Source organism: Schistocerca piceifrons, chromosome 5 (assembly GCF_021461385.2).
Source record: "Schistocerca piceifrons isolate TAMUIC-IGC-003096 chromosome 5, iqSchPice1.1, whole genome shotgun sequence".
Lineage (NCBI taxonomy): Eukaryota > Metazoa > Arthropoda > Insecta > Orthoptera > Acrididae > Schistocerca > Schistocerca piceifrons.
This window is the reverse complement of record NC_060142.1, coordinates 91682701-91703524: the sequence shown is the minus strand read 5'-3', so window position 1 is coordinate 91703524 and position 20824 is coordinate 91682701. Positions and strand designations below refer to the sequence as shown.

The 20824-nt window shown below is 38.8% G+C and overlaps 1 protein-coding gene across 1 annotated transcript in view; it reads right to left on the bottom strand.

The window, feature by feature from the left end:
• The window catches only part of LOC124798758 (hemicentin-1), a 1218631-nt gene that overhangs the window by 166684 nt on the left and 1031123 nt on the right, over nt 1-20824 (bottom strand). Inside the window, exons 13-15 of the mRNA XM_047262286.1 lie at nt 19980-20246; nt 17692-18054; nt 3165-3425 (exon numbers count right to left, since the gene is read on the bottom strand). Coding sequence (XP_047118242.1) covers nt 3165-3425; nt 17692-18054; nt 19980-20246 — 891 coding nt within the window. The remainder of the gene's footprint in view (nt 1-3164; nt 3426-17691; nt 18055-19979; nt 20247-20824) is intronic.

Genomic DNA, 20824 nt, shown 5'->3' with positions numbered 1-20824 from the left:
GTCACTGAAGCTTGGTGTCCTCGACACAATAACTATGGGCCACGACAAAAACTTCATATCTCAACTAATTAATCAACTATGCCACCCACTGCAAATCTGCAATCTTAGAACTAGTCTCTTCCATCCTCTGGCAAATGGAAGGACTGAGTGTGTTCACTGTATCATCAGTAAAACGATAAGTTATAATGCAAATATTCACCATAAGGAATGGGAAGCTTATCTACCCTATGTCATAGACACACACAGTGCAAAACTGCATAACAGCGTTGGGCTCTACACAAGGCGTTATATGGTAGAATTTAATTTATTAAAGCTAAGAGTGGTAAAAGTGTGGAATAAATACAAAATTTGTGAAAACATTGAAGGATGTCTGGAAGTGGGTACCAAAGGGGAATGCCAAAGACCTTGAGGAGCAGGAAGGGATGAATCCAACGTAATGTTGCCTGAGTAAGGTGTTGGCCAAAGGGTCATGCTAGCATGTCCCTATACAGCAAACGGCACAATGCAGAAATTTCATATGCATCAAAAAGGGCCATAACAAGTCATAGAGATGACATCATCTGTGAATGTGATGTTGCAAACACCAATACGAACTTACATTATGCACACACGATGTGTTACACATTTTAAGGTTATCCTAGAAACAATACCACAGGTATCAGTGCCATTACCTACAAAGAAGTGGGAGGTAAAACTAGAAGGTAGGAGGCAGAAGCTAGTGTGTAGGTTGTACACAAGGAGCAGTGCACTCTTACGTCGTGTCAGTGAGTATTGAGCTGTACAAGATATATTGAACAACTTTGTCGTAAAACATGTTATGGGTACAGTTTAAATTTGTGCTTATGATTTCTTGTAATAGGATTGGTAGGCAGTACAGTGTGTAATTCGAGTAGGGATTTTCTGTGGTAATGGGATGCATTGTGAGATTATAAACCACATACATACATCCTTCACAAATGAGAAGGGAAGAGAAATGGATTCCGTGCTACAAACAGTGTTACCACAGGGACAACTATAATGACTCTGACACAAACCTCACAGTACTGGCTGGAAAAACCATTAGACATGTTGCCAACTCAGAACTGGACCTATCTGAATAACACCATAAAACCATACCTTCCCCATTTGCTGGATGGGCTGATAGCCCCGCAGAACAGTCACTTTACCACTGAGCAATGTTCCAGCATGTTTAGCAGTACCACAATGAGCAGCATAATAGAATTATGACTATGAGACTCTCAGTTGCTGGTACCACTGTGGATTTGACTGTTTTCTGTAACTACTTTGGGAGAAAAACCACCTAAGTGTCAGTTGCCAACAGCTTTGGCTAACCATTTAGAATTAAGAAAAAGCCAATGAACTACGTGCTTTATGCTAACAATAAAAGGAGGAGGAAAATCTTGTATTATCATGCCAAACTGTAAAACATATGTTATCACATTTGTTGTCCAAAAATGTAAACAGGTTACAATCAAGAAACCGAATTTCTTCTAGGAGAGAGGAGTGTTCCCATGACTCGGTCTGATGTGATGAACTGCTTCTGTTATGCTCAGCCAAACAACGTCATACAGAGGCAAGCAAGCATCAGCCTGAAGCCCCAACACTGTTTTGCAAGCAGGTATATTCAGAACAAAAGAGCACTTACTCTGGAAGCTGACAAAGTGGAAGAAGCTGGCTAACACTTCTGAAGGGTGAAGTAGGGCAATGTTACAGCTATCGGTAAGGTCCTACAGGTGGTGGATAAAGAAGAAGAGCCAAACAAATGAAGTCATTGCCCCAGTGGCAACACCCGGCTGCTACAGCCTGCTGTCTCCGTGGGGGTACTGTTGCCCGGAGCACAACTGGCTAGTAGACTCTCATAAATACTGCTCTAAATCCGGTCCTCACTCTCAGGTGTTCTCAGATGCTCGCTGACATACTTTGTACATGACCATATCAAGATGAGTAGGTGATGTCCAACACCACCATTCTTCATCAGCTGTTAACTTCGAGGTGAAGGCTGCTGCAGTACAAGATGAAGCATCCAGTCACCTTCCAAGGACTTCAGTCCCCACTAACAGCAGGTGTCTGCTTGACCTGGAGACTGTATGTAGACAACTCAGCACCTTCGCATTACTGCATCACCTGCCAGAAGCTATCGTCTGCTGGTGACCGCTTTCCTGGTGGATCTTGCCTCCAAGCCTGAGTTACGGCTACCCAGTGTATCTGTTGCTGTACACTGGTTCCTGAGAGCCTTCATCTTTGCTGACCACTGTCCATGCAGGCATATACCTTCAACTTTGGCTAAGATGGATGTTACAGTTTAACACTGTCCTTATTGGTCTGGTATGCAGTGACCACAGGTTAGTCAGGCTGCCAGAAACTGCATATGATGTACTTCAGTGGTAATTTCACTGATGCCACCAACCATCTCTTCTAATGTGTGCTGCACTGGCTAGTGGGCTGACAGTTGATGAGCATGGTATTCGGCGTGCTGGCAGCCACCAATGTCACTGAGGGGCAATATTCTTCTGCTACTGCATTCCTGTCTCTGTATCAAAATGAGTAAAACTCTGTAATTGTATACAGGTATATTTCATTAAAAACTTGCTAAGCAGTTACAGTCACCACCAACTCTAAAACCTACATCCAGGCAAGGAAGCAGCACCTTTTCCTGGCCTACTGGTGGCTGAATCCTCCATCACAGTCAGGATCAACTCCTGGCCTCAACAAAATTCATGACATTTATGCCTCAATGGTAATGAAAACTTATCTCGCTAAACATCCCTCTGGGCTTTCCTTCATCATGTTATCTATGCAATATGATTTACGAATAACTGAAACAATGAACAGATGTATCTTCTGAAAGAGAAGTGTAAACTCTAATTTATTTCCCAAAAGAGAAAAAATCATGTGAAAGCATTATGAAATGTGGTGTAATAAGCAGAAAATACTTAAAGAGTAAATAAAAATCAAAGAATTTAAATATATATCCTTGGAAAATTAGAATGTGACAGTGTACTTTAAACATTTACTGTATTTTGCAGGCAGCATAAGTAATATTTTGGAGAAAAAGGCAAAATCAAATGATGGATACACATGTAACATAGGTACTGACGGTTTAGGACACAAGTAATAATCCCTAATCTCACACATAAGTAATCATGAAAGATTTGAACACTTACACAGAACATTTATTGTTGTTTTTTGAGTTATATTTCCATGCCGGTTGGAAGCTTCACAGATGTAGTTTCCACTATTACGACGATGTACAGCAAAGTTCAGCATGAGTGTTTTTCCTTTTACTATTGGTTCTTTTTCACCTTCTTTCCACCACTGATAACTAGCCTCCGGATATGCTTTTGCATTGCACAGAACTTTCTCTGGAACATGTCCTTCAGTTACATAAACCACTTTATTTGAAACTGTGATGTTACCTGGTGGGTCTGAAATATACATCAACACAAGTAGTAGGATCTGTTAGCAAGTCCAATGAAGAAGTAAAAATAACTTACTTTGTAAGTACATTTTGGAATTGCATAATTGCAATTCATAATTGTAGCTCCGTTTCCCCCATCAATATTTTTTTTCTTATTGTGTTGGTGAAAAACCCAATAGTCAAGAATGAGTAACTGATTAATATTCAAAAGTCAATCATATCTTACTGTTATTTCAGAAATTGTTTGTGAACCACACCTTTTAATGCTTACCAAAATATTGGAAATATTATACAGACTAGCAAAATTTATCCAGGCTATAAAAAAATATTGTGTTACTTTTTCAGACAGATACTGTTTGACACAGTTATCATAAAATATAATCTATGGTTACAATACAAAGACTGCTACTTCTTTAGAAAGATACTATTTTACACAACCATCATTGAAGAAATCTTTTACACTATTGTAACATTTATTTTTCAGGTATTTTTCCAATCCCCGTTAGTATTTTTCTTAGATCTGGATCACACTTCCCCTAAATGATTCCATTTTTAATTTGCTTACTTATATAATCTCAGAGTTTTTTGATGTAGTTGTAGTCTGTTGACAGGTAACATGTAACTTGCTCTATGTTTAATTGCATACTGATGTAAGAACCAGCTGACTTCAAAAAGTATTGTGTTTCTCTTTGTGAAAATGGGAGTCTCATATATACAGGGAAAGTTTTTTTTTATCTTGAGGCATTAAAATATCTCAAAAACTATGCACCAGATTAAAAAACAGAAAAATAAGTGATCCATCTTTTTAAAAATGCTACATTCCAATGGTAATATTGATGCCCTGCGGGGAAGGGGAAAACTTCAATATCTTAAATAGGAACACCCCATTTTTATTGCAAATTCACATTCTACTGGAAAAAACATAACTTTTGTATGTCATAGAACGGAAACCCCAGGTAGGGATATCAATAATGTAGGAAATGACAGGTTGCAACTTACCATAAAGAAGATCCATCACGTTGCAGACAGGTACAATTAAAAGACACTCAAGTAAAGCTTTCGGCTACAGATTTCATCAATAAAAGAGAGAAACGCACACCACTCACATAAACACAAACAAGCACACACACACACACACACACACACACACACACACACACACACACACACACGCACGCCAAATCCAGCATCTCAGGCTGGAAAGCAACATCATGTGGGATGCAAGTAGCAATCTGGAGGGGGCAAGGAAGCGGAAGGGATGGTAGTGTATAGATGGGGAGAGAGATGAATGCTGTCTGGTGGAGTGTGCAAACACTAGACTGCCAACAGGCGCAGCATCAGGAGGTTGTGGGGGAGAGAATGGAGGGAAAAAAAGGTGCAACAAACGAGATGAGTAGGAAAAGACTGGCGAAAGCATTGTCGGAGCACTGCAAAATACCAGGATGGAAGATAAGAATGGGGAGGAGAATGATAGGAAAAAGGGGGTGGAAACTGTTGGATGGAGGGTGTGGGGAGAGATGTCACATTAGGTTAAGGCCGGGATAATTACAGGAGTGGAGAATGTATTGTAAAGATTCCCATCTGTGCACTTTGGAAAATCTGGTATTGGAGGGGAGGATCCAGATGGCTTGGTTAGTGAAGTCTGTGATGTTCAGCAGCATGTTGTGACACAAGGTGGTCTACTTTGCTCTTGGCCACAGTTTGGCAGTGGCCATTCATGCTGACGAACAACTGGTTGGTACTCACACCAATATAAAAAGCTGCGCGATGATTGCAGCAGAGCTGGTAAATGACATTGCTGCTTTCACAAGTGGCCTGGCCCCTAAAGGGTTAGGATAAACCTGTGACGGATAGTAATAGGATATGCTGGGTGGGTGGATTGGGCAGGTTTCGCACCTGGGTCTTTCACAGGGATATGACCCTTGTGGCAAAGGGTTGTGATTGCGAGTGACATAGGGATGGACTTCACGAACTCTCGTCCATCCCCATCCCTTTACCTCCTGGATCCCTACTCATCACTGTTGACATCACCCCCATTTATACCAACATCCCTCATACTATTGTCTTACCACTATTGAATACTACCTTTCCCAATGTCCTATGAACCCTAAACCCGCTACCTCACTCTTCATACACCTTAACAACTTTATCCTAATTCACAACTACTTCTCATTTGAAGGAAAGGTATACAAAAAATTCTGCTGCACAGCCATGGACACCCACATGACACCCCCTATGCCAACCTTTTTATGGGCCATCTAGCACAGACCTTCTTAGCCTCCCAAAGCACCAAACTCCTAGTGTGGTTCAGGTTCATTGATGATATCTTCATGATCTGAACTCAGGGCTAGGACACCCTATCTTTGTTCCATCACAACCTCAACACCTTCTCTCCCATCCGCTTCATGTGGGCCTCCTCAACCCAGCATGCGATCTTCCTAGATGTTGACCTCCTCCTCTCTGATGGTTTCATCGCACCTCTGTCCACATTAAACCAAAATGGAGTGTCCCCTACATCACCCAGTACCACCCCATACTGGAACAACTGAACCACATCCTTTGCCAGGGCTTTGATTACCTATCATTGTGCCCTGAAATTAGGGACATCCTACCAGAGATAGTTCCCACCCCTCCTAAAGTTGTGTTCTGTTGCCAACCCAACATCTACAACATCCTAGTTCTTCTCTATGCCACTCCCAATCCCAACCTCTTGCCATAAGCATCATATCCTTGTGGAAGGACCCAGGTGCAAAACCTGCCCAATCCACCCAGCCAGCACATCCTATTCCAGTCCGGTCACAGATTTATCCTAAGGGCCACTTGTGAAAGCACCCATGTCACTTACCAGCTCTGCTGCAATCATTGGACAGATTTTTATAATGGTATGACTACTAATCAGTTGCCCACCAGGATGAACGGCTACAGCCAGACCGTGGCCAAGAGCAGAGTAGTGCAGCCTGTGTCACAACATGCAACTGAACATTGCAGACTTGATTTCAATGGCTGCTTCACTAACCGAGCCATCTGGATCCTCCCCTCCACCTCCACCTTCTTATCTTCCATAAGCGTCAGTGTCAGTGACTGTTTATTTGCAGCTCTATGTCAATGCATTTGCCAGTCTTTTCCCACTCATCTCATTTTTTGCTCCTTTTTTTCCACACCTCCCTACCCCACAACTTCCCGATGCTCCGCCTGTTGGCAGTCTAGTCCTCACACACTCCACCAGACAGTGTTCATCTCTCTCCCCATCTATACACTACTACCCCTTCCACTTCCTTGCCCTCTCCAGATTGCTACTTGCATTCCACGTGATGTTGCATTCTGACCTGAGATGCTGGATTTGGTGGTCATGTGTGTGTGTGAGGTGTGTTTGTTTGTGTGTATGTGAGTGGTGTGTGTTTCTCTCTTCTACTGATGAAGGCTGTGGCTGAAAGCTTTACTTGAGTGTTGTTTAACTGTGCCTGTCTGCAACTTGATGTGTCTTCTTTACGGTAAGTAGCAATCTGACTTTTCCTGCATTGTTGTTAACTTTTTTATGTAACATTTCTGGCATTGTGCAACGGATGGTGCTATTATCAAAAAATAACACAATTGGGTTCCAAAATAGGTATCTTGAGAAAAATCATTTGGATCAAAATAAGAAAACCAGATTTTTTTCGTAATTGTGAAAATAGCTTGTTTCAGGTGTGTCCTCTCACCTCTCACCAAGAGGGTGCTTGTTTGCAAAAAATATTTCACAGTATGTGCTCAAAAATGTTGCCATCTACTTCTATGCACTTATTTATCTGCATATGGAATGATATGATATAGCTGAAAGTATTTCCTATGTCATCTATTGACGCGCGTTGATGATACCCTGAATCATGTTATTGCACATTGTTGCACTTTATTATAAACTTCACTCTTCAAGTAAGCCCTCACCCAAGTCATGTGAAGTAAGATCTGGCAATCTTGCATGCCAAGACACTGCACTGCCTCTTCCGATCCACCAAAATTTTACATGCAGTATAATATTTCACGTGTAGCTACAGAATAACATACTGGACAACCATAATGTTGAAACTGCACCAGTTGTCACCAAGTCCAAGGAAAGTTCAGCAAGAAATATTGGAGTGTGTCCTCCCTGAATGTTTGACTTTTATCACCATTTAAGGTGCCATCAACAAAGACTAGTCAAATGACTTTCTCACCAATTATTCCATACCAAACATTCACATACCACGGAGGCTGATGTTCAAACTTTACATAATCAATGTGGGTTTCCCACAATCCAATTATGCATACTGTGTCAATTATGCCTATTTAGCTGATATACTCATCTGGTCACCCTAATGAACATCGCCAACACCTTCAAGGAATTTTTTCCCGCCTACAGAAAGCTTGTGCGACCCTCAATGCCACAAAATGTGTTTTTCAGGCAAGAAAAGTGGAATATCTTGGATTAGTCTCTACCACTGAATCTCACCCTTCCGTAAGAGGGTGCAAGCAATAGAATATATTCCATGGCCTACCACCTTCAAAGGCATGATCAACTTTTTCCATTGATATCTTAAGAACATCACTGCCAGCCAAGAGATCCTTACTACCGCACTTCGTGGCGATAAAACTAAAGATAACAAACCAGTCCCTTGGACACAGCCCATGATCGAGAGCTTTGAAAAGACAAAACAAGGCCTCACTAATGCTACCCTTTTGGCTCACCCCAATCCTACTGCCCCCCTCACGATAATTGCTGACATGAGCCAAACTGCTATTGGAGCTGTCCACCAGCAACATGCGGATAATGTCTGGCAACTGCTCACTTTTTCTTTTTTCAAATTCTCCAATGTACAACACCACTAAGGCATGTATGAGCAACAAAGCCATTTGGTATTTTCAGTCTTCAGTAGAGGGATGTGTCTTTATGGCCTTGCAGACTGGAATCTACAGCACACATAAGGGACCAGCAATGGCAACCCATGCGCGTGCCCCTTAGTTCGAGGTCTACAACATGCACTGGCTATTTTGTGCATCCTCAGTAGGGCCACTGCCATGATGCCACACATGACCGGTCTTCAACATCACATCAGATACCACACACTTTGCAATGCCTGACAGACATTGCCACCATAAGCTGCCAACTAGTCCCATCTAACTACCAACAGCAGGCATCCTGAGTCAGATTTTAACACCCCTCTGCCCTGCTCGTGCCAATATTTCACTCTCAGAAAGGGTGAACTGTGTGGTGATTCCTTTCATCTGCCTCCACTGACAGCAGCAGATGATGTGCTGCATGCCCCCCCCCCATCCCCTCCCCCCCCCAAAAAAAAACTTTCTGGCAGCAACGCGCATCCAGCTGTCACCCCTCCAGTCTCTCTGTTCCTACTTCAATGAGGTAACATCTCTGTGTTAACACCAGAATTTAGTGCCTTTATTCAGTTTTCATGTTTCCTCACACTCCAGCAAACAAGAGAGGTTCTACCATGTGTTCCACATCCCATTTTCAAGCTGTGTTTCCATGAAAGGTTTTTGTTGCAATTCTTTAAAGCCTTATGCCAGATGTCTTGTTCATCCCCCCAGTATCAGCTGCTGGATTACCAAGAGCAGTGATGTGTTTATCAGTGTATTAAAGTCTGTTGAGTCCCAGAAGTACATGCCAAGTTATACTACTGTCATTCCTGGCTGCTTTAGTGTCACTTTACCGCCAAGTATGCCCAGAAATGAGCTTCTTTTGCCTGACCATCCCTTCACCACCAGGTGAGCCAATCTTTGTCATGATTCCCTCCCTTTTTTGTGTGCACATATTTAATTAACCTGTGTGAACATTGTTCTTATGGTATCTTGTCCTCTTCAGTGGTCGCTTGTTCAAGCTGCCAGATGTTGCCACACCAATCACTGTAACCTATGAGTCACTTTACCCTGTTTAAAAGACTCTGCCATGAGTGAGGGCTCCTCCTAATTCCAAAATTTCATTCTCTTTTGTAGTTGAATCTAGTCTTGAGGAATATATATCCAGTCTTGAGGAATAAATATCACACAAACCAGCTCACATGTATCCGTCCTTCAGTACATTTCGTTAAAGTTATTTATTCTTGCCAAATTTGTGTAATCCTAAAAATGCTCAAGCCCTCAAGAATGAAGGAGGAAATACTAAGCCATTTCCTCAAAAGTGATCCCAACTTCAGTATGTTTCATTAATTGTTATTTATTTTTGCCAAATTCATGTAATAATAGAAATGTGCAACTCCTTAAGTGTGAAGGAGGAAATACTTAGGCACTTATTCAGTTATCACTCATACTAGAAGACTTTAAGAGCTATGAGGTCACATCAAAAATGCCTTGAGCAGACTTATATGACCATGCTGTTTTTAGTGTGACACAAATGTGATATGTATAAAACCAACAAGGAAGAATGAACTGAGAACTGTTCAAATCATTACACACACACACACACACACACACACACACACACACACACACACACACACAAAAATCATACTACTACATATATAGAAATTCTTCTATGGAGCACATTTTAAATTCTTTATACCAACAGGTAGATGGCTGGAGAGTTTTATGGCTGAATATCTCATGTTCCTTTCCATATCACATTAATATATAAACTGGTTTGCAGTCAACCCATTACACCTCCTTGATTCAGACCTTGAAATTAGTTTCAAGTATGCAGACGACACTCTACCTGGCATAGAGTGCTGCATTCTGCCTTTCACGAATGCTTCCATCTGGTCACAAATCTGTCTAAATATCACATACCAAAATATCTTCCATAGTAGGAGGATGTTCTTTGAAAGTCAAGAAACACAGCATCAATTTGGTTATCTCTCTACATGGCTTTTAGGACATCATGCATGACAAGAAGAAGTTGGTACCTGCACAAGTGACGATTTTTGGATTGAACGTGGTTGTCATTGATAACATACATAGTTCCAGGTAGGCCTTTATGCTTGAACACATAGTAAGTTCTAGAATTTTAATACAGGTAGAGAAGAATGTCCCTTTTTCTGTTCTTTTAAAAGAGAGATATTGCATCTATATCAATGTCACTTAATCTCTCTCTGCCTCTCAACAGGTACTTTTCTCCATTCAAGGGATCTGTGGTTTGTTATAATTCAAAATAGGGTTGACCCATCTATTCTAGTGCCCTCTATACAGTCAGTGGTGGGTCGGGACTAGTGCGGTACATTTCCAATTACAGAGGGATTCAGCTATACCTTCACATATGCTATAATTACAATGGGGTCATCACACCCAAAGGCATTTTAAAACTAATTTCAAGTGTAGGTAAAGCAGATGCCACACCATGATTCATTGGCAGAATATAGGGAAAAGCAATCAGTCTACAAAGGAGACTGTATAAAAACACTTCTGCGACCCATCCTCGAATACTGCTGCTCATGCATGTGGGGACTGTACCAAATAGCACAAATATAGGATATTGAACGGATACAAAAAAAGGACAACATGAATGGCTAGAGGTCTGTATAACCTATGGGAGAATGTTTTGCAGATGTTCAAAGAACTGAACTGACAGATGCTTAAATATAGACAAACAGTTCCCCATCAGAACCTACGTAGAAAGTTTCAGAAACCAGCTTTAAGTGATGAATATAGGAATATATTACAGCACCCCATGTATCATCCCCTAAGAATTGTAAAGGCAAGATTAACTAATTACAGCACACACAGAATCATTTATGCAATTATCCTTCCAAAGATCCACATGTGAATGGAATGGTACAAAGCCCTAATAATTGGTACAGTAGGCTGTACTGTCTGCCATGCACTTGACAGCAGTTTACAGAGTACAGACGCAGATGTAGATGTAAAAAATGTCTGTGAATCATGTATCTGAGGTGGGATGTGGGAACCAGCCCATTGTTTACCTGAGTGGATATACAAAACTATCTAAAAACCACATCCGGGCTGACCAGCACACCAGTCCTGGTCATTAGTGTACTTCTGGGGATTCAATCACGTCCACTGTGCCTCCCTGTGTCCCAGAAGTGGGTACTTCAAAGTGCTCAGCTATCCAGGTGGCTAATTAAAAATAGGATTTACTCAGTTTAGAAGTCCATATAGAAATTATCAGGAGTTCTGTTGGACAGGAGGGATATGCTGAGTTTTAGTGGTTTCAGCTGATATTATACTACTCACTTTGGTACCTGACAGGAGGACACTTGACAACATACCCAACATATTAAATTATGGAAACAATGAAAATAAATTGTTGATTGATAACATTAAAGACTCTCTAATAGAAAAGAAATGTGTACAAGATGAGTGAGTGCTAATAATATAAAAAAATCTAAGTTTACGAATGCAAACTTCTATACATATTATAAATTAAAGTCCCCAACTCCATTTTTCTGTCTTTATGTTATGGCTAATCCCAGGAACTTCAGCAGGGATTTTGATATAGTTTTCACTGATAGATAGACTGATTCACATGGAAGATTTGTGTATGTATACATACATTATAAATTAAAGTTCCTTGCCACATTATTATGTCTGTATCTGAAGGTGTCTCAGGAAATATTGTAGGGATTTTGATACAGTTTTCACTAACAAATAGACTGATTCCTGAGGAAGGTTTGTGTATATCACTACATATTATAAACAAGAATTTTGATGGAGACTGGCTCCACAGCCTTTGTGAAATTTTTAAATGAAATCATTCCATTTTAGGCCATCAAAACATTGTTTATTGCGTCCGCAGTTTTGACACATGGTCATTTTCAATTATTGTGGGATGTTGTAACCCAATAAATAATATGAAGTTGTGATATGCTGTGTGAGAGAAGTTGCATACGATGATGTGAATTTATATGTTGTTCAATGTACCATACATGTTAGAAAAGCACTCCATCTTCAAGCCACAAGTAGCCCATCAGGACCATCTGACTGCCACGTCATCCTCAGCCGAGAATGCAGATAGGAGGGGCGTGTGGTCAGCACATCGCTCTCCTGGTCGTTATGATGGTTTTCTTTAACCTGAGCCACTAATAATCAGTCGAGTAGCTCCTCAGTTGGAATTACAAGGCTGAGTGCACCCTGAAAAATGGCAACAGTGCACGGCGGCCCGGATGGTCACCCATCCAAGTGCTGGCCATGCCCAAAAGCGCTTAACGTCGGTTATCTGATGGGAACTGGTACGTGTTAGAAAGCTAGCGAAATAATGACAAACGTGTAAGTTTAAATTTCTTGTAGCAAGCATGGTAAATGACTCAGTATACAAATGGGGATTAACAACATCAACCAGCTGTAACAATGGTGCAGAACAACAAACTTTCAGCATATTGCATGTACGTGTCCAAATTAATCCTTTCCTGGCAATCCAGAGTAGTTCCTATTAGCGACTAACGCATCAACTTATAATCACACCTTTCTTTTCTATGTGTTAAATAACTGTACATATAAAAATTTTCCTTGTGTGATCTGATGCTAGCAACATGTTAATTAAATAAATAACCACACCTGCTACACAAAATTTAAACTTAAGTGTTTATATCATTATTTCACCAGATTTCTAACGTGTCTGGTACATGGAACAGCAGATAAATTCACACAACCACATTAAACTGCTCTTACACAGCATGTCACAGCTTTATATTACTGAGCGGGTTACAACTCCCACAGTGCTTGAAAACGATCGTGTGTTGAAACTGCAATTGCAATAAATAATGTTTTAACAGCCTAAAGTGGAATTATTTCATTTAAAAGTATTATAATAAGTCAAGCAATGGAAAATCCAGGATGGGATGTTACAATATGCTATGTCCGCCCCTGGTAGCTGAATGGTCAGCGCGACAGAATGCAATCCTAAGGGCCCGGGTTCAATTCCTGGCTTGGTTGGAGATTTTCTCCACTCAGGGACTGGGTGTGTGTTGTCCTAATCATCATCATTTCATGCCCATTGACGTGCAAGTCGCCGAAGTGGCGTCAAATCAAAAGACTTGAACCTGGCGAATGGTCTACCTGACGGGAGGCCTAAGTCACACGACATCCACATCTCTGCTATATTGGAAGTAGCAACTATCCTTTTCATACTATTAAAAACAAGGCATCCAACCATAAACACTTAGTGCTACATACATGAAGTCAGAATGTGTTGCTAGTTTATAAATAAACCAACTACTACTCAGAAGTGGCCCATGTGATTTCTACATAGGAGGGCTGCACAGGTATTAGGCTGATGCATAAGTTTGTAGTGCTTTTCTGTAAGTTCAATAAAAACAACAGAGGCTTTATTCATCAATAATCTATTCTCCTTCATAATTTACAACAGTCTGCCAATGCTGGGATAACATTGCAATTCTGTGACTGTAGAAATCACAAGTTTTTGAGGTGAACTCATCAAGCCATGTTCAGAGGACAAATTCACAGAAAGCAAGTTCCCAGGTTGTTTGACAGAGAGCATATAAGGTGAAAATCTGAGGGTGCAAGATCAGGTGAATAAGTTGAATGTGGAATGACTTCCCAACCCAACTCCAGTACAGTATTTTTTTGTCAGTCTAGCAGAATGTGAGTCGGCATTAAAATAGAGTAGCATCACTTCACACAGTCATCCTGGTTGTTGTTCTTGGACTGCACCTGTAAGACATTTCAGTTGATGACAAGAACTGTCAGTAGTGACGGTTACACACTGGGGAAAAAATTCATAGTACACCACACCATTGCCACATCCCACTAGACGCATAACATTATATTTTGTGAATGCATTCAGGTCTTTGTACAGAGAGTTGTTGCTTTGTTTGGGCTCAACCATTCCTTTCTTTTCCTTACGCTAGCATAAAGGCATCATTTCTTGTTACCAGTAATGATACAGGATAGAAATAGTCAGTGTTGTTAAAAACCAACTGATGATGAGCAAGGCTAGATGCACATAGGGCCATCTGCTGATTTTTGTGATTTTGGCTTAGAGCACATGGTACCCATGCACCTGATTTTTGAATATTCCTCACTGCATGTAAATGTTGCACGATAGTGGAATGATCACAGTTCACCACTTTGTCAGTTCTCAGGTACACTGATGTGGATCATTGTGGATTAAGGGTTTAAATGATATTCATCAAACCTGGAAGGTCTTCCTGAATGTATAGAGTCACTAATGTCAAAATGATACTTTTTAACATGAGAAAACCATTTTCTTGCCATATTTTATCCAATGACATTATTCCATACGTAGCACTGTTTCTGGCTACCTCCACTGTGTCACCCAAGACATTTATCAGAGCTGGAATACTACAGCTGTGAAGAGACACAAATACGTTTTTCGAACTGGAAGTGTAGGTTCATTTGAATCAGAACTACAATGCAAGCTTCATTGACTGCAACTGGTCTCGACAGCATTGTTGAATCATTCTATCATTTCTTTGAACTTTCTATTTCTATTTCACTTGGTCCTACAATTTATCTTATTTTACAGACATCTGGAGAGAATTTGTAAAGTTATCTTAGAAAGTGATATTTTCAGAAGGAAAGTATTAAATTGTGAAAGAAAAGATTCCATGGCCGAAGCAGTAAAAAAAAGTGTGAAGTGGCCTAAAGAAAGGAAAAGGAAACATGGTGAAAGAATGAAAGAATACCGAAAGAAAAAAAAGGAACTGAAATTATTACGTGATTTCTAGTTGTTCAAAACCAAGGGATATAATAATAATAATAATAATAATAATAATAACAAATGGTGGCAGAATTCTCTGATTTTCCTTTGTTGGGATACCCTTGAAAATACAATTCAGAATTTTGCTGCTCCGATATTGGATCTTATCATCAACAAGCACCTGGAAATAATTTTCATGTCAATGCCACCATTTACATATGGCAATTTGAAGCAGTTTTGGGGAAATTCTCCAATACAATTTTCCTACAGCAGTTGTCAATGGTTTTTAACAGTGCTAGTCTCGTGGACAAATGTATTTTGATTAATGTCTTCCACTCAATGTTTCACTGTCTGTCGTATATTTATTGTGTGCTACAGTTGAGTTGGTGAAAGCAGATCCCTGATATTTGCAGTGGGCTTGGTATGGCTGCTTCATACACCCACCTCAGCCAATAATGTGACATAATTTTGTATACATCCCTACAGAAATGCCTCACTGTTTTACAGCTCTATACATGACTATTTTTCTTCCCTGCAGTTGTTTGCACTTCACAGCTGGCAGTTGTCAGGGATCATTTTTCACTGACTCTGTTACACACTCTGTTTATTATTATTATTATTATTATTATTGTTACCAGAATTTCTGCAAATACCGATTGTATACCAAAAAAGTAGGTAGTAAGGTAAAACTGCCTCTCTGTCATCTTGAACTTTTCTTCTATATACGCACTCTTGCACTTAATCAACTATTTGCCTAATTTGTGGTACAATTCTGAAATGTGTTCTTTGTTTCAATTAAGTGAACCATTTCTTATGTGAAATGTGATACAATCACCTATTTGTGAACTTTGCTGGATAAGTAAACTTTCCATGTTCTGAAACCATCTTTTTCATTTACCCAGTCTCCATCTAAACATCCTCAAAGGGATATGCTGTGTTTTTCACCAATGAGTGTTATACATTTTCTTCACACATTGGTTTATGAATAAATTGCTCTTGGTAGTTGCAGCTTTCAGAACATTTGTGAAATTCTATCTCAATCTACGACAAAGTGGTTAAAAACTACTAAAATATTGTTGCACTAACTGATAACACTGACATTGCTTGGGTACTTATTCATAGCTGTCTTTAAGGCTTTTGTTTTGACTTATAAAGCTTCTCTGCATACAATGTTTGAAATTGTATGATTGGGGATATTAGTGAAGAGCTTATTTACTTCATGACCACAGTAGAGTCATGTAGACCTGGTCATGAGGAAAGCAACTAACAGCCTACAACATGCAGTTTATAGTCATGTCATAACATAAACTCATGGAACTGTACACACTTAAAGCAAAATATTTAATTTTTAGGAATAACTGGGATTCACAGTATAAAAACTTTCCCGTCTGCACAACATCTGGTCAAAATTTCCATGTCTATGATGTTGCACTGAAGAGAAGTAACTTTAAGCCTCTATAAATGAAAGGTTCTTTGGAGTAAAATAGTGCATGATGCTCTCAATAAGAATTTAACTGCAGCTCGCTTTCACAAGGAGTTTTCAAAGAGTGAGTTACAGTATGATGTTGTCGAAGTGCAACAAGTCTTGCTTCATGATCTTTGTTGGATTCTTGAGACCACATAATTCTCAGTTCTTTAGTCATTGTGGTGTTTTCAGAGAGACGTGACCATTTTCTAGGTGTTTTTATTCATAAACAAAATGAAATCAAAATGTTATGAGCAGGCACCCAACTTAATAAACTCATTTTTTTTCAGCAAATAAAAAAATCTAAAGAAGCAAAGCAATGTTGTTAAGCTTTTAATACACAAAAGCAAAATCAGTAAATCCAAATATCCTGGCCTAGTTTGTATTTGTAAAAACAAGACTGCAGTGTTCAAGTCACTGAGATAAACTTCCGAAAATTCTTCTGTCAGTGGGGTAAAAAACCTTTTCTATGCAAGAAGTCAAATATAAATAAAATCTATTGCAAGAAGCAAAACAATGTTGTTAAGTTAATAATATATGAAGCAACATCAGTAAATCCGTATATCTTAGTCAAACAAATTTGCTGTTAGTTTGTACTCATAAAGATAAGATTGCATAAATTTCTGAAAATAGGTCTAACACCCAGTTAAAAACAACAAAAACAAAAAAAACAAAAACTAGGAGCACCATCTACTGGTTCTTTAGTGTAATACACCATGATGATTAAACATCTGAACTACTGAGCTGAGCAGATAATTTTAGATAAAATTTTTGATGAAATAGAGCCTATACATTGCTTCAAGTTATGCTCAAGTTACTTGTGAAAATCCCATGAAAATTTTAGAAATTAGCGTGTTCAAACGGACAACCACAACAGTTTTACGATTTTATTACTAGTATAGAAGATTTTTTGGAGGCACACTAATGACCTGATGCTTTCCTCACCTTTTACAATTACTTCCGGATAAGAATTTGCAACTTATGATAGTTCCAACTACAGCAGCACATTATTATGGTATTTATAAGTATTAGAAATGATACATGCCCTTTTTACGTAGGAATGAAATGGGAAAATACTTTTAAAATTTTGTATAGTTATTTGCACCATAAAATATCTGTTTTATGTCTCAAAGATAAATTTCAGTAAGAAACATACTTATGTGCTGTTTCAATATGTGTTATTTTTTTAAAGTATAAAGTATTACTTACATTCTACCCTGAACACTGTGGTACTGTTAACACCAGGCCCCACAGAGTTGCTTGTGCTAAGACATGTGTAATTTGCACTATCATGCAGTATATCAAACTGCTTCCCAGGCCATGCATCCATATTCCACAGCAGTGTTGACAGTATGGACTGGAAATCATTAGCAGCTGTGTCAGCAGGCAGACGCTTATTAATTACAGTGTATGGTGAAGCTGACCCATTGCTTGTATCAATGAGAACATTATTCTTCAACCAATTCACTTCACAAATTGGCGAACACTCCACACGGCAGGAAATGTTTAAGTTTTGAGTGTTTACTGCTGCTCCATAATATGGTGGTGAAGTGTTAATGAATGCTGGTGGTGCTATAAAAGAAAAGATGAGTCAATATTTTTTTTTTTACAAATCGCTGTGAAAAAGATGTTTCTATGATTAAATAATAATATGCACGCAAATGTAGTTTGTATTATAGGAAGATCTAAAAATGTAGAAAGGAACCTTCAGTCTTCAAAGTTCTAAATTATTGGCAATGAAGTGTAAAAATGCAACATGATAAATTCTTGGGATCACTGGATGTGCACATCATCACAATGAGTCACAATTGTATCAGAACATACAATATTGAAAATATAGTGACTATGTCAAGGGGTATTATGAAGATTTGTGTAAAGGTGAAACCGTGCAGAGTGATTCCCATGGGAATCAATGATTTGGAATTAAGCATAAAGCTTCCCTAAACATGTAAAACAATACAATATTTTAAATACACAAATCATATGCTTTTCATTATTTTGCTTTGAAACAGATTTATTCTGTATTGTCATTGAAAATGTCGATGATTAAGTTTTTGCTTACTGTACATATATTGTATAAATTATATGGAGTATGTAAACATTTGTTGTTTCATGAGTGCTGTGTGTAAGTAATATACCATAACTGGTTCACGTTCAAAAAGTAAAGCAGATATCAATAGATATAAATGCAAATACAATGTGAGGTTGAATAACAAAAGCCAGGGGAAATACATTGATCAGGTGAGCTTGTAGGTTGCTGTGAGTATACACAGTTCATGAACAAAGTATGGATATGAAACTAGCAAGCATACATTGAAGATGCATAAAAAATTGCCTTGAATGTTACAAAGAATATTTGTATGTAAATAAATTCACAATGTGTGATGCACTGTTGCACAATTCTGAAGCACTTGGCTTGAAGGAAATGGGTATATTAATTCATGCACCAGGCATTTTGAGCCAGTTAGAACTTCTGTGTGGCTACAATTAGACTGACATTGATCTGAGTGCTGCAGTGTTGGCTGTATACATCGCAGGACACTATAACATTGTAGGTATGTTCATTAATTGGTGCGTTCCCGGAGTATGCTGAAAAAAGTAATAGTTCCACTTTCTGCCACCGGGTGAAAATGCGGCAGTGCAAGCAGTCAGAATGTGGTGTGGGTGCAGAAAAAGGGCGGGAATGATCAAACACATGATAACAGTGTTTCTGGCATGTTTATTAGGGTATGGTCACAAGTTACAACATGTGTTCAATATCGTCTCCCAAAATTAGAAGTCACATGGATTTAGATTGTGGGATCTCATCTTAAAACTACCTAGAGATGAATTGGCCACTACCAAAGGTTTCTCAAAGCAAATCTTTCACCTGGCAAGTGACATGTGGTGTCAACCCATTTTACATAGTGGTGTGGACATCATTGCATTCTTGTAAAGCCGGAAAGCTGATGGCAAATAAAAAGTGTGACAGATTCATGTTTTTTACAATACGTATACATGATGTGATGATGCTAGTAGGTTCATCTTTAAGAAACTGGTACGAGGAACTTTATGTAAGTTCTTTCTGAGAAATCTTTGGGCAGTTTCTGAGGAAGCAGAATTTAAAAAGGAATGTGTGTCATCTTAATAACAGGACAAAAATACAATATACTATATAAGATTGTGTACTCTTTTTCTATCTTGTTCCTTTCTTCAGACATATAAAGCTGAAGAGTGGTTCTGTTATGCACAACTCAGTGTTCACTATTTCTTAAACATATAGTGCTCTAACATATATTGTCTTAAGAGGGAAAACATATACTATCTGTCATTGCACAAATGGCAATTCATATAGAAAATCTGTATCTCACACAATACCGAAAGACAACCAGACAGACTAACAATAACATTATATCAAGCATTTATTACACTCAAACTACAGTTATCATCTTTAGAAATAAAACAGGTGAAATGGTTACTTGGGATATTGGTTTATCCTTGCAATTACTTGAACTCACCTAGTACTTCAATAAAAACAGTTGCTGGCTCTCCTTCTCCTCCTTCATTATAGGCAAGGCATGTGAAATTTGATTCTGTTTCTAATGACACAGGGTCAATTGTCCAGTTAGCTGATGTTACTGCTGATATGTTATGAGATCCTCTGATCCAGCGGAATTTTGTTGTTTCTGGTCTTCCTGGATCCTCCACACTGCACGTTAACGTCACTGTGCCTTTCTTCACAACTCGACTAGGCTCATACACCAATGTTGCAGGTCCAGGAGGATCTGTTATGACAACATGAGATTCTTAATATTTTTCTTCAAAAATCATTAATATGTGATTTCTGTAGGCAACTTGTTCAGAATGGTCACTGATAACATAACCATAATTCTCAAAGTCAAGCATTTCTAAAATCCTAAATACTACACTTTTTACAAGCAATAACTTGTATTTTCTCTGTTTCACAAGTTGATTTATTCAGTCACGTGAAATGTATACATTAAGTCTATAAGTTAATGTAAAAGTGTTCAGTATAATTTTGTGGTTAGCTCTGTGGAATACATTTTCATTTTAGAATGACATTCTGAATATTGTTACTCTGCGGTCATATCTGAAATGCTTGTGTTCTACAAGACAGATGAGTATAAATATAAAACAGTTGCTCACTTCTCTAAAAATAAAAGCACATACAAGATTTTTTGTTGATATATTCTTATTTTCCCACTCAATCTGTGAACTATCTATCTATCTATTTAGATACCTATCTATCTATGCTCTACCAACTGTCCACTTGTATGTTTTATTCCTTAAAGTTTTTGTGCAATTTATAATTTAACTACAGCTCATTCTTATAAATTATTTA